At 34.4% G+C, this 15,579-nt stretch overlaps 1 protein-coding gene across 1 annotated transcript in view; it reads left to right on the top strand.

Moving 5' to 3' along the window:
• Positions 1–10,573, top strand: part of LOC136036168 (casein kinase II subunit beta) — a 36,207-nt gene extending 25,634 nt beyond the window's left edge. Inside the window, exons 4-7 of the mRNA XM_065718236.1 lie at positions 758–949; positions 4,904–5,093; positions 9,193–9,329; positions 10,375–10,573. Coding sequence (XP_065574308.1) covers positions 758–949; positions 4,904–5,093; positions 9,193–9,301 — 491 coding nt within the window. The 3' untranslated portion in view covers positions 9,302–9,329; positions 10,375–10,573. The remainder of the gene's footprint in view (positions 1–757; positions 950–4,903; positions 5,094–9,192; positions 9,330–10,374) is intronic.
• The last annotated feature ends 5,006 nt before the right edge of the window (positions 10,574–15,579 follow it).

Genomic DNA, 15,579 nt, shown 5'->3' with positions numbered 1-15,579 from the left:
GTAATGATAAATAAATAAAATAAATAATGGGTAACATTATACCATAAGCCCATAACACAATGCACAGCCCAGCGTAGGACTCAGAAATAGGCGTTTGGTATGAGTTATAAGCAGTCTTGGGAAATTCTGAGCAAAACAAGAAGTTACTTAAATTAAACTGTGAGTAATTGACGGAGTTTGCTTTTGGATGTTGAAATCCCTAATTAGAAAGGTATGCATAAAAATTTTTAAGGGCGAGGTGAAAATGAAAAAAATACGCTTGCGTGGAAAATTTCAAATTATTAGGTTAGTAGGGAGATGAGTCTATTTAACTCAATTCTTCCCATCTCTCTCCCTTATACGTTTTTAGTTTTGATTCCTTATTTGAATTTATACCACATTTTGGTATGACAGATGCTGACGTAAGAAGTAGTTCTGTAAAAATAAGAAGTAAAATAAAATAAAAATAAGAAGTAAGCTCTGTTAAAATAAGTAGTTTGAAAGAGCCAAATAGAGAATTGTTTTTAACATTTGCACAAAATGGAAATATATGACCCCCCCCCCCTCTGCATTTTCTTATGGTGCCCAGGAAAATCAGTGCTGACAAGTAGATCTTTAGGGATTTTATCCCCCTCCTCCTTAAAATTTACCGCCGCGCACCTCGTTACATATACATAATACTTATGGGCTTAATCCTTACAATAAGTTTCTACAAGTTCCGTACAAATATTTAATAATTGTAGGGATTGAAATTACCCATTTTCTCTTCTTTTTTTAGATGATGAATTAGAAGATAATCCAAATCAATCAGACCTTATTGAGCAAGCTGCTGAAATGCTGTATGGTTTGATTCACGCTAGATACATATTAACAAATCGAGGAATTGTACAAATGATTGAAAAGTACCATGCTGGAGACTTTGGACATTGTCCTCGTGTCTATTGTGAGAACCAGCCAATGTTACCAATTGGTAAGATATTATTCTATGATAGGTTTACGTTTTGATACTTCAATATTATTAGCCGACCATAGATCAACTGTTTTTGACCAACTATAGATTTGTCATTCATACAAAAGGCGTATTTATCCAGGGTGGAATGTTAGGATCAAGAGCTTTTTAAAGGAGTTAGAAAATATAACTCTTATTGCCTATTCCAGCCATTATATCGCCTCATCACTGCACTAATGGGACAAATGATAAAAAGTGGCAAATTGAAGAGGGTACGTTTGAGTAAATCATTTACTGCTACCACTAGCAACTGATTGCAACATCAAGCCTCCTGAGACCAACACAGCTACGTACGCTCCTCTTCCAATCCAGTCTATTCAAAGCCCCCCTATTTACACCCTCACAAGAAGTTTCAATTTTCCTTAAATCTTTCCTCTCTAACTCCTTCTGCCCCATTATGGGAAGACCTGCTTTTCGTTTGGCCTTAGAAGGTTGACTGACAAGGACGATCGTTGGCAATCTATCACTTGCTGCTTGAAGGTTGTAACAGCATCAACCTGATCTTTGAGAATCACTAAGTCGTATAAACTCAGACTTAGAAAAAGCGTTTTCTTATGCTGACTAATGGTCTGCATTGTACAGGTACTGATTTTCTGGCTCACTGCCTCGGCCTGAAGTGCAATGTGTGGTTAGGGGGCAAATCATCCGATGCTTCCGATGTTTTTCCCCCAGATTTCTCCTGGTACCTATTCAAAGCTTGATCGACTCTTGCACCGCTGAGTAGAGTCATGACCGTGACTCTCGTTCCAAACGAAATAATCAGCGACACCAAGACTCGAATTTAACAAAGGAAAAAACCTAGAAACTCAGTCATACTGATATCAAGTATTTAATAAAAAGTTAGAAGTATTAGATAATCGAGGCTTGAGTTGTCCATTCTGTATTAGCAGAGCTTTGAGCTGTGACAGTCTGAAAACAGTAAATTTTTTAGTACTGTCTTGCTAAAAGTTGAATTATTGATACTCGTGCACGTATAAATTTTATTTATTGAAGTCGTTTTGGTTAATTCAATGTAGAAACAAGTTCCATTAAATGTCTAAAATTCGATTTATAAAATTTTATAACATATTTGAATCATCGTCGAAATTCTTCTCGTTTTTGTGATGTTGGACATAAGGTAAGTTTATAATAAAATAGAATATGTCTACCTTTAGCTTTTAGCTTTAACACAAGAGGTTTAAGCCAACATATTGTTCTTTACTGTCATCTGCGAAGCACCTGTCTAAGGGGAAGATCCCGGAACAAAGTACGGCACATCTATCAGGCAGATCTTTGTAGCCTTCATGCCTATATATCCGAGCTGCGCGGGAGGGCTTGGTAACTGCAAAAAACTTGAGGGATGAATGAAGGCTCTGTTGATGCTCTCTGGTGGCGTAGACAGAGCTAAGATAAGGTAAAGCAGAAAATCCAAAGTAACAAGATCAACTCAGTAAGACACGTGAAAAATGTCTGGCAAGAATTTTGATAAATAAATAAATAGAATATTGATAAATGAAATATTGCACAAAGAAATTACATCAATCTATCCGTTCTCGAAGTGAAACTTTATTGAGGTGAAATTCTATTGGCATTCTTTCTAGTTAGGTCTTTTATTATACGTAGTTGCCAAGTTTTCTTGGTAATGAGGATGATCGACAGGGTTAAAGTTGGACTGTTGGCATTTCGGTCCAAAATCCCTGGTAAGTATATCTTGTCTTATTATCAAGGAAGTTAGATCAAACTAATTTCAATCGTCTTCAAGATGAGTGGTGAGAGAGTCAAGATTGATTTTTTTTTTTTTTTCAGTTATGTCCTCATTCAAGTGTAGGTTTTTGTTTTCAAACACTTCTTGTAACGAACTGTATGTAAGGAGCGACTCGGCCCAACACCAAACAAATAAGCATTGCTTTCGCATAAATAAGTTCCGATGCAAATTAGCGTATTTAAGAATAGTTTCGACCTAGATAATGTATTTGAAAATCATGAAATAAAAGTGCTTAAAAAATGTCCTTCCCTACTACAAAAAAAAAGAAGATAATAATGACTAGTTTAGCTAGAATATGTATTCCTGGGCCTACATTTTGTCTTGTCATGCCTAACTAACCTTTCTATTTGCTGTGTTGGCCATTTTAATATTCATTTACTAATTTTAGTATCAGGTTTTCAAGGTTCTTTGCAAGAAATATTGAATTATGTGGAGTATACGAAGAGACTAGAAGAAGTGTGGATCAGTAAAATAAACTCAAATTTGAAGCAGCTCATAAGAAGCAGCTCATGAGATTGGTAGATGGCGCTGTTGCACTAGCACAGCTGCAGAGCCCATCTACCAAGTTTAGCTCAATAGTGCCCAATATATGTGTGCTGGTTCGTCAATGGCGTCACCAGTTAAAGCAATGACTATCCTGACAGTTTTCTGTGCCATCAATATGCAAATTAAGTACAGGAAAGATACTTTATTTGACCTTTCTTCACCCCTGTATACGGTGGCGCCATCTACTTTTTCGAACTTTGTGACTTAATCTTCTGACGAAGCCACTAGATGCTGCTACCGTCCCTTTTTTTAGATGTCAGCACTGTTCACAGTAGAGCTACTTCTACGCACGAACCGCCACGCAAGCCGAGTGATATTTTCTTCTTTTTTTTGTGTTAGTTTGTTATTTAGCATAGTGAAGCAACGCAAATTAGCTGCTAGCTACGATGTTGTTTAAATAAACCTCTCTCTCTCTCTCTCTCTCTCTCTCTCTCTCTCTCTCTCTCTCTCTCTCTCTCTCTCTCTCTCTCTCTCTCTCTCTCTCTCTCTCTCTCTCTCTCAACCACTGTGCTTTTTTTTTTTCGGACCTACAAATAATTAATGCATAAAGCTCAAAACGAGCTGTCCACGGAGGAACTCGCAACAGAAACTTAGCAAATTTGAAGAAAACGCGATTCATCCTAAGATGGTCAGATTCACTAAACATAGGGTAAGACGGTACTAAATACTGAATAGGTGGCAGGACGACACTATTCTAATCTCCGCAAGACGAGCTCTATTCAAATGAAATTGAGAACTAACAATTGTACTATATGCACGACGGATTTTAGTTTCCATACTTTCAAGCATCAATAGCCTAGTTTTTTACATATGTTTTCCAATAGGAAGGCCATGATAATTCAACTTAACACACGGCTTTACTTCTGTAGCCTTCAGATCTATAGATGAATCATCTGATCTAGTCGCATCTAATTCATCAAAAATCAAAACATCACATTCTCCAGCATTTGGGGAAAGCCCAATATCACTGTAGTTTTTAGATATCTCTAAAAAGCATTCTTCTAGCCCACTTGTAGTCCTACTAATATTATGTAAGCATAAAATCATTAAGGCATGTAGTAAGCATTAAAGACAAAAAATATATAACAGTAACTGGCTTATATATTATTAAGTATAATAAAACAATCTATAAATTAGGAAGCAAAAGCGGACCAACCCAGCTCAATAGAATGTAACTGTAGGGTAAATCTATTACATAAAAAAAAAGGTCAAGCAATGACTATAAAAAGTAAAGCTCATTAAAATCTGTCTAGGCCATTCAGTTTTGCTCCCAGTTAGGTTTAAAATATATTTGTACGAAAATAGACTTTATTTTTGTTTATATAATTTTGTGTGTGTGTTTTGTATAAATACTTTTTAATAGCAAACTATTTTATTTACTTTTTGTTTCAATATGATTTTTTACGTAAATTGTATTTTATTATATCTGGAATTCATTTCATATAACCACTTGGAAATTTATTGGCCTGTCTTATTACAAGGTTGAAAAATAACCCCGTGGATCCACGAATTTGAAAATCCTTACTTCTAGAAGGTCCTAGCCTGGTGTGTGCCTGAAAGAATAGACTATGTTTGCTATGTTCGCATATGTTTCAAAATTGATATTCAATAGGTCTCTATTTTAGGTCTATCTGACGTTCCTGGTGAAGCAATGGTGAAGTTATATTGTCCAAAGTGTATGGATGTCTACAATCCTAAATCCTCTCGCCATCACCATACTGATGGTGCCTATTTTGGAACTGGTTTCCCTCATATGCTTTTTATGGTGCATCCCGAGTACAGACCTAAGAGACCTACCAACTCCTTTGTTCCAAGGTAAGCTGCTAAGGGTGTGTTTTTTTTTTTTTTTTTTTTTTTTTTTTTTTTTTTTTTTTTTGTTTCTTTTTTGTTTTATTTAAATCTAGGACTTCTTCCAAGAAAAGACTCCGGGAGCAAGAAAGTTATGTCAATTTAAAATTGCTATTATGGTCTTTCTGCTATCCAGGCTCCTAGTCTACTCAATTAAATAATGAAAGAAAATTTGCTATAAGCTCTTCGTCTGTAAGGAGTCGAACGCACGACCTCTTGCTATCTAGGTAAGTGGCTCTACTACCGCTGAGCTATGACTACTCATGGAAAAGTTCAATTTAGGAAACCTTTGTATACTTTCGCTGTTCAGAGAGATAAGAAATTGTAATAGTTTTATATAAAAGAAAAGGGAGGGCTATAGACTATAGAAATATACACTGAAATCTAGTGCTTTTGCTGCTCACATTAGTAAAAGGAACTAATAAAGCCAGCAAAAGGAACGTTCCTTTTCGCCTGAAAAAGAGATATCATTGAAAATATTTTGAATGCGGTCATTCCATCAATGTCATCAGATTTCGTCTATCAGCTCTTGTCTTAGAGACACTGGCTAATTGTTTATTAGTTCTGATGTATGGTATAAATAAAGAAATAATTATATGTTAGTGGTCAGAATAAGGATTTTATGCCTAGAATGAAAATTCAAGTAGCCAAAAGTAGCTTGAATGGCTTGTATTCGTAATCACTTTCTTGTACCTGTGTGACCCTCCCCCTCACCTAAAGTAGTGTCATTACACGTGATTAACCCCCTCCATAGGTACATATCTCCATCTTTTCACCTCTACCTAGCAGTGGCATCGTTGGGGGGGGGGGGGGAGGTTGGATATTTTTTTTAATCAATATGTTCGTTTTTTATATAGAAAAGGAGAAAAGAGGGGTCCATTACACTTTCTTATATGTTCCACATTATTATTTATGCAAATATACCGTCTTTACAACCTCATCGTCAAGCAAATAGGTGATCTTGGTTAAATGGAAAATTGCAAAAATGTACTATACTTCCTGTTTCGCCACGTTTGCTCGGGTCAAATTGGTTTCCCTGATATTTGAGGCTCTTAGATTAAGGCTCTTAGTTCAAGATTAGATTTTCCCGTTTTAAAACAGTCAAAGGTGGATACGAATACACCCTGTACATCTACAAATAGGAAAGAAATGGAATCACTGAAGAATAGGATGTCACTATATAATATTACAGAATCTTAAATAATAATTTGACTTATCTTGTAATTTTGCTTTTGCTTTATGTGGCTCACTGATATCTATGCTATTTATTAATATAAATAAGCGAACCCAATACCAAATCAATTTAATAAACAATAGTTCATAATATTTCGACAAGTCACGCATATCAAAATTTAGCACAAAAAATTTGATTTTCAAATGTTTGAAATTGCATGCAACTGAAAAGCACAATACACGGGGCTGTTAGAATAGTGCTTGGTTCAACTGTGAGATTGAGCATCCTATGCTAGACGTGGGGGCTGGGGAAAAAGAAGAAAATAAGTACTGCAATGGTAGTGGTGAAGCTGGATGAAAAAAACGAATGTATGCACCGTTCGCTTTCGTCCACCCAAAAGCTTGTTAACATTACATTACTGTTGTAACTGCAGCAACTCATTGCTAAAAATTTTTATTGAAATTTTATTGAAAGTCGAGTTGTGTAATGTGTGTTTTATTGTTTATCGAGTAATGTTTTGAATTTAACCAAGGAGGTTCTAAAAAAAAATATTTTGTGTTTTCAATGTGTGTTTATTGTTTGTTGAGTAATGTTTTGAATTTAACCAAGGAGGTTCTTTGCTAAATATTAAATAAATAAAAAACAGTTTGTGTTTTCAATGTGTGTTTTAATGTGTGTTTGTTGTTTATTGAGTAATGTTTTGAATTTAACCAAGGAGGTTCTTTGCTAAATATTAAATAATAAAAAAGCAGTTTGTGTTTTCAATGTGTGTTTATTGTTTTTTGAGTAATGTTTTGAATTTAACCAAGGAGGTTCTTTGCTAAATATTAAATAAAAAAAAAAAACAGTTTGTGTTTTCAATGTGTGTTTATTGTTTGTTGAGTAATGTTTTGAATTTAACCAAGGAGGTTCTTTGCTAAATATTAAATAAAAAAAAAACAGTTTGTGTTTTCAATGTGTATTTATAGTTTGTTGAGTGATGTTTTGAATTTAACCAAGGAGGTTCTTTGCTAAATATTAAATAAAAAAAACAGTTTGTGTTTTCAATGCGTGTTTATTGTTTGTTGAGTAATGTTTTGAATTTAACCAAGGAGGTTCGTTGCTAAATATTAAATAAAAAACAGTTTGTGTTTTCAATGTGTGTTTGTTGTTTATTGAGTAATGTTTTGAATTTAACCAAGGAGGTTCTTTGGTAAATATTAAAAAAAAAACAGTTTTGTGTTTTCAATGTGTGTTTATTGTTTATTGAATAATGTTTTGAATTTAACCAAGGAGGTTCTATGCTAAATATTAAATAAAAAAAACAGTTTGTGTTTTCAATGTGTTTTTGTTGTTTATTGAGTAATGTTTTGAATTTAACCAAGGAGATTAAAAAAAATATACAGTTTTGTGTTTTCAATGTGTGTTTATTGTTTATTGAATAATGTTTTGAATTTAACCAAGGAGGTTCTTTGCTAAATATTAAATTAAAAAGAAAAACTGTTTGTGTTTTCAATGTGTGTTTCAATGTCTGTTTATTGTTCATTGACTAATGTATTGAATTTAACTAAGGAGGTTCTTTGCTAAATATTAAATAAATAAAAAAAAAGTTTTTTTTAACTGAAAGTAACCAGAAACATTAAAACTTAAAACGAACAGAAATTACTCCGTATATGAAAGGTGCTTTTCCTCCTCAACACCCCGTTCTTGTAAAGTTCGACTCTTTATCTTAACACTATTTTTTTAAAAGTAAAAAACTTTAAAAAAGTATAAGGTAGTCTTACTTGATGGCACGACTAAGCAGATTGCAGTCTTTTTCAAAGATTTTTCCACTTCATCTCGTATGGGGTGATTATCGTTAAAATATGACATTCATGTCCACCCAAATATTCATCTCTGCCACGGATAATTAATTATTAAGTTCTAAAAAAAAAAGTTGGATTGACCCATTATACAACTTTTTTTTCGTTAGTTTCTTTAAGCTTAGCGTGAGACAAGACAAAGGGAAGTGACAGAATAGATTTAAAATATATAATTTGGGCTACATATTTGCACATTATGGGGGGGGGGATAAAGTATTTGGACACTGTAAAGTTAGAAAACAATTCTTACTTCATAATATGCAGAATAATTGTACCTAACACATTAGGCGTGCAGACCCGCTATACTTCATCCCCCCCCCCTAATGTGCAAATGTATAGCCCATATTTTTCTAAAGTATTATTTTTCTATCATATTTAGGCATATTTCATTAGAATTAAGCGTCGGAGAAACATATTAGAAGAATATTAGGTAGGATTACCAAAAGTTATAATCTTAGGGGAAAAAGATAGTGATGAAAATGATGACGGCTCTTCAATGACCAATTACGAATTCCAACCTATTTTATTGACGACGTAATTGACATCATAATTCAATTTATTTATTGCTTTAAAATAGACGTCCAATGGTGATGTTTGAAATATATTTAGTTTTATATACCCGTCTGTCAATCTAGGTTTTATTGGTTAAAGGTTGGAGTTACTTCTGTTAATTGAAACTGCTTTTCAATGACCGCAAATTTACTCTTAAAGCAGTGTTTTCCTAAGCAATTGTTTCCATCCATTGTTTTGCCTATTTATTTACTTGTTCTCCTATTACTGCTATTTTCATTTTGTTAGATGGATTGATATCAGCTATTATGTGGTTGGTGTGTTGGTTTTTTGCAATTTATCTGAGGGTAGAAAAGCCTGTAAGGGCACATCCTTGTTAAATCGTAAGTGTGTTGTAATATCAAGAAGCTAAGCTGTTTAGATTTTGGCATCCTTTTTTATTATTAATTCCTCTATTATTTTGACTTTCAGCAATTTCTGCCAAATTTCAAAATCCCTTCATAATGTATAAAGCTAACTTTGTTTCCCTCTTTTTTTCCAGGCTGTATGGCTTCAAGATCCATCCTCTTGCCTATCAGATTCAACAGCAAGCTGCTTCAAGTTTTAAAGTTCCAATGAGGGGAGTTAATTATACTGGGGGCAAACGCTAGACCCATTGTTCTCTTTTTTTAACCACAGGTAATATTCTTCATCTGGTGTTAGTTCTTTTAAGGTACAATATAAAAATGCAGCGTAACAATGTGTTAATGCAACAATAATCGAAAATCAGTCACGATATATTCTTAGGTAATTGTCCGGATTCTTTTCCAAGTTTTTGTTTTCTCATAAAGTATTTTCTACTAAAATTATCAAGAATGTTCTATTTGAAGATATTATTTTAAAGAACCTAGTCGCTTGGTTGGCACGCTAAACTTGAAATCGTTGTGTGTCCGTTAGTACAGGGTTTTGAGTCCTGGCGTAGCTGATTATTTGGTTTAGAACAGGTGTCAGTGGCGTGACTCTGTAAGCTCAGCTAGAGTCGACACAGCTCTAAATGAGTCCCTGGAGCTATCTGGTGAAGGTAAACAGGAAGGGTGTGCGAAAGCATAGGATGACTAGCCCCCAACGTCCCATTGTACTTCCTGGCCAAAGGCCACGAAAAGGAGATCAGTACCGCCAGTTCGGACTTAAGAGTCTAGTGCTGCATTTTTTCCTTTTTTATATATTATCCAAATATTTGAATTAACTGTGCTGACAGACACGAATTTTGTGTTTTTCAACGACTTTTTTCACTTACTTTTTTGCTAATATTTTCAAGAGGATTTATATATTGGCTCCTCTTTTTGTGCACTATCTGATTAGAAAAGGCAAAAGTAAAAAAATATATAAAATAAGAAATACAACTATTCCTAGACCAGTCTTCCCCTAGTTGTACTATCCTTTTTGCTATTAAATTTAATTTTTTTGGGGCCATGCAAAACCCATCAGCTATTAATATGTACAGTTATGGGACAGCATAGTTCCAACTTAAAATTTCTCCCTCCCTCCCTCCCTCTCTCTCTCTCTTCCTCCCTCTCTCGCTCTCTATCTTTCTCTTTCTTTCTCTCTCTCTCTCTCTCTCTCTCTCTCTCTCTCTCTCTCTCCCTCTCTCCCCACTCATTCACTCCCTTTCTCTGCCTACTTCTTGCTTTTATCCCTTCAACTCAAGATACTAAATAATTATGCAGATTTTTCTTTCTTGCAGTGAATTGAATGCCAACTGTCAATGCTGTTATGATGAGGATTCAAGGGAAGTAGATGTCCCGAAGTTTTAAGGACTCCTGAGTGTTTTTTTGTTGTTTTTTTTTTAACTTCAAGTAAAAATGGCTCTTTTTATGATAAATATATTAAACCCATATTAGTACTTAATATATCGTAAATATTAAAATATTCTTTCCGGTCAACATTCTTTGATTTCTGTTCATTTACAACTACAATATTTTGCAATAAAACTGAACTTTAGTAGAGGGTTTAATTGAACTGAAATCTCTAATTGAATTCAGGAAAATAAGGCTTTTGTAGTTTTGTAGTTTATTTTGTAATTTAGAAACTAATTAAATAGATAAAAATAATGACTCATCTTTTTTCAACCATATTAAGTAAAAAATACCTTAGGATCATTTTAGAATGAAAGAAAGTTCCAAAAAAAAGAAGAAACTGAAATATGATTCAGAAAAAGAATAAGCATTTTTCTTACAAAGTAATTTTGGGAGGACCAAAAAGTAAGTCAACTAAATAAGCGGCTAAAGCCTTCCTTAACGTACTAAACTCTATAGCTGTCTCAATATGTAATTTAGACACCATCAATGACAGAGACATATTTCTAAAAGAGAAAAAGAATTACAATTAATGAGCACTCAGGTATGAAAAAAACTACTAAAGTCCCAAACCAATCCAGAATAAAATTTGCACAGAGAACATGCTTCAGTTTTTGGCTTAAACCATATCTTTCATTAGTTTCGTACACGATTCACTGTTATAGCACGTCCATCATCTTCAAATAAATGATTGTCCCTGATGATCCCGTTTGCCTAACATGAACAACAAACAACAATGTTTCCTAGTTTGCCTTTTTTTTCAATAGCAAATTACAAATCCTTTTCTGAACAAGATTCAACAGTTTTACTTAAATATACAAATTCTGAACAGTTTTATTTCATCATAAAAAAAAAGAAAGAAAGATGAAGGTCTTGCCAAACTTTTGGATGGCTTTTTACAAATGGGTAAATATAAATACAATCAAACTACTTATGATGTAGCAAAAACTATACAGGGGGACCGACTGAGAGTCTGTCACAGAGGAACAAGACTCATAGCAGAACTTGACAAAATTCTAAAAACCGCCGACGCTTTAGCAGCACAATTTGTGTTTTGACAGCTTTTCTTTGAGCAAAAAGTATTTTAATATGTAAAAATGGAATTTTCAGACAAAATCTACGAACAAATGTGAAAATTGTCAAGTAGTATGATACTTTGCTACGGCACTTCTTGCACGCGTCTGAGCAATATTAGGAAGTAACTGTGGGGACAAAGAAATTGAATGCATATAATTAATTACCCACATCTTTCTAACCAATTTAACATAAAGATATCAGTTCTATGGCGACTTGTCTGCGTAGAATCTTCCCCCTCCCCTCAGAAAAAACACGAGCTTTTCTTTGTCATAATAATCTGTTGAATAAAAAGTGCACATGGTGATCGGGCAAAGGGGGAGTAATGAGTGGATGGAAGCTGGTAAAGCTGGTGAAAACGACTACTGCTGCTACTCAGATTAAGCATCGGCTCTATTTGTGTTTTTCAGAAATACAGAAAACAGAAACAAGTGACCGGTTTCTGCTTTCTGTCCTTTTTTTTGAAAAAAAGGCTGATATTTCGTCCCCTCAGAGCGGTTTTGTCGTAACTAATTTTCGAAATTCCGAGAAAAACGACTTTTTTCACCTTTGCTGGAACTTACACGGTATAACCGATTTTCTTCGCAAATACATAAAAAAGAGAAAAAATAACTAGGAGGGTCTCCTGAATATGAGATGGAAAAGGTGAAGTTTTCATTGTCAAAACTTGAAATGAAATACAGATACAATCCGACCTTACCTAAATTTCAGTAAACTTAGATACGACAAAATGTTTTGGGCTGCCTTTTCTTTTCACCATGAAGATACGACAAACGAGTTCTGATGCAGCAATACTATTTGAAAAAGTATAAAAATTTAAAAAAAAACTCAGAAACATTCATTTTTTGTTGAGTTTCTTTGCTGGCCGTCGTTTTGTTTCAACGGAATCCTTTTCTGGACATGGTCTCGTGCAGATGGAGAGGCTTCCAAACATTCAGTATCCCCCTTGGCCTTGTAGTACTGTTCAATCTTGGTTTCAAAATACTTCTGGTCTTGGTTGGGGATGAACTTCAGGAGATACTTGACATCTTCGATTTTCGCACCAGGTAGATCAATATTTTCGCCACAAAGTTTGGGCAAAACAAGACGTTCAACAACACGAACAGCCGAAGTGTTGGGACAATTTTAGCCTAAGTACATTCTTGTGATATAGCAGCCATTTGCAAGTCTCCAGAGAAGGAAGTTTTGCACCAAACTCTCTTAGCGTTATTCTGACGGAACTCAAGTTGTTTTACCTTTGAATACGGTACAAAAGAGCACTTGTACAGCTTTGCTGGCTTTTGAAAGTCAAAGAACTTTGACTGGGTCACTTGCTGGAAATTGAAAGGACATGTCTTTCTTAATTTCAGTAACTTCCTCACCAGATCTCTCGGAGAAAACAAATCAAGGTGTTTTAGCCCCCACTCAATAGTTCTATGTATAGAATCAACCTCTGTATAGTCGAATGACCTGGTTCACAATACTTCATAACTACTTTTTCTAAGCGTGGAAATGTTCTTAGAACATCTTGGATGGCGAAGCTTATAATTGAGTTTCGGTTCTGGGACGCGCAGGAGTCCGACCAAGTAATTAAATGACAGATATCAGGGTGAGCATCAAGAATTTTTTCTAGTATGGTCAATAGTCCTCTAGCTATTTCGTTTGCTCCACGTCCAGCCTCAGACTCGGACCAAATGCAACAGTATACCTCATTGATTTTCTTACTGTTACAGACTGTTTGAGAAACTTACTGTTTCATTATGAATGCATTTTTTTGATATTATATAATTTACAAGCACCAATTTTCAACGATTAAGTTGGATAAATAAATTTTATTTTGCCGTTTATGCCATTTTCTTCTTCCTTGACGCCAATTTTTCAATTAAAGTATGCGTTTTCGGTCGTTTTTGAAAAAATAATACTACGTTTTCTCAGCGCCAAAATTATTTATAGTTAAGTTGGGTTGGGTTAATTAGTTGAGGTCAAAAAAGTGCTTAAATTTGAATTTGCGATAGAAGCGAATATTAAATTCGTTAAGAACATAAAAAAGACATCGAGTGTATGTTCACTTTATTTGTAAGTCAATAATACCAACTGCGAAAAATTTACCGACAGGCTGCTGCGTTACAAGGAAGCACTACCAAAATACGATCATAGTCAAGATTTATTCTCACCACTGATACGCAACAAGAGTCATAATAAATCTGGTATTTGATAATATTAAATTATACTCTATATAATATAATATATATAATATAAGATAAAAAATATATTATATTCTTGGAACAAAATATTAGTCAATTCCACAAAAATAAGAAACTGGATTCCTGTAAATATTGCGCAGATGTTAATAATGTCCGTTTGTGACTCATTGTGAAACTTTTACCAAATTGTTTCTTCTTCAAAAGGGCACGTCGACGGAGTTTCGACAAAAATGCCCATGTAATTTTCCCATATGAGATATGACAAAACCGCTCTTAACAAAATGGCAAATGTGAGATACGATAAACGAGAAATTTAAAGTTGAGGCACTTCTAGTTGAGTTACAGTGGTCGACGGAATCGGATAGAGCAAAAAATTTCACATTAGATGGCAGTCTTAACTCCACTTCCCGAAAAAGTTGCAGATACGACAAAACCGCTCTCAGGGGACGATTTGTTTTGCTATCTTCCTCTTACATTAGGATGTGTCGCACCCTCTCATCTATACGGGGCGAAATTATACGCTGCAATTCCCAAGCTAGCGTAAAGAAACCCCCATGAAACCATCGTAACTCCACTAATCCATCTCTTATTTAATTGACCATATTCGCATACGATGTGACTCCGACTGCACAGGTGTTTCTAAGACCTGTTAAAGGACATGGGCACAGCACAATTTTTGTTTTTGCCACCACAAGATGTTGAACGACAGAGTATGAAATAAAAGGAACAAACTTTTTTTCGAATACAAAAGTACAACTGCTTCGAATAAACTAAAAACTCATAATTCATTCAACCAGTTCGCGACATGCTGACACTCGGTTTTAGTCATTTGAAAAGCGGAATGCGACAATTTTAGTGCTATATTTCCGTTCTTTCCTTACATAGAAAAACAATAGTGACGCCTTTTACTATAATACAAGTAAACAAGAAAAATGTGCAATTGTTTAATATTGAGCTTTTCGGTTCATGCAAGGTAAACAAAAGACCAGTTTTCTTTGAGAGTCCGTTGGTGTCAGATATCTGGATATAGCTGAATCTAGCAAAGTTTTTATGCAGTAATAGCTTTATTTTTTTTGTGTGTGTGTTTTTCCGAGTGATTGATGCATGAACAGGTACAAATAGAATATATAAAATCGATTTTTGGAATGACTTGTGTTTTCATGTTTTTTTTAGTAGAAAATATTAAAAAAGAGTGTCAAAACTGCATAAATTGCCTGTATAAATTGATATTTTTTTTCTTATAGATAGCTGTTCATGCATCGATCACCTGATAAAACACATTCGGAGGGGAGTGCTAAGGTAGTTTTAAGGTTTTACGTTCAACTCACTTCAAACCTGGGATGGCTAACCTTTTCTAGTCACCTGAGTTTATTCACAACAAAACAAATTCAAGCTTACGCTCAATCTTTCTGGATCGTTTATTCGTTGTTATTTCTTCACTAGACCCTATTTGACTTGTTTTTTTCTTTGCTCTCTTATTTTTGTTTTCTTCTTCAGATATCCAGACCTTTCGCCACTAAATAGCTGTACAAAAGTTCGCTGACCTTTATTTGTTAGACAATAGCACGGACGCAAGCGCTCAGAAAAAAAAAATCAAAAAGGTAAAAAAAAAATGGAAAAAAGAACTTAAATAAAACAGAATAGAAACACGTCCGACAAAAGCAGATGGACCTTATTATGTATTATGTTCCTTCTTTTGAAAAACAGAAACAATACCAATGCTCAACTCGGATCGCCATTACGAATATTACCGCTTCTAACGAGCAGTAATACCGTCAACTAAAAAAAAAAAAATTAAAATCGAGACAAAACGATAAAAAAAACGTAAAGAAGGGA

The sequence above is a fragment of the Artemia franciscana genome, chromosome 2 (assembly GCF_032884065.1).
Source record: "Artemia franciscana chromosome 2, ASM3288406v1, whole genome shotgun sequence".
In the NCBI taxonomy this organism is placed as follows: domain Eukaryota; kingdom Metazoa; phylum Arthropoda; class Branchiopoda; order Anostraca; family Artemiidae; genus Artemia; species Artemia franciscana.
This window is presented reverse-complemented; position numbering and strand designations above follow the sequence as displayed.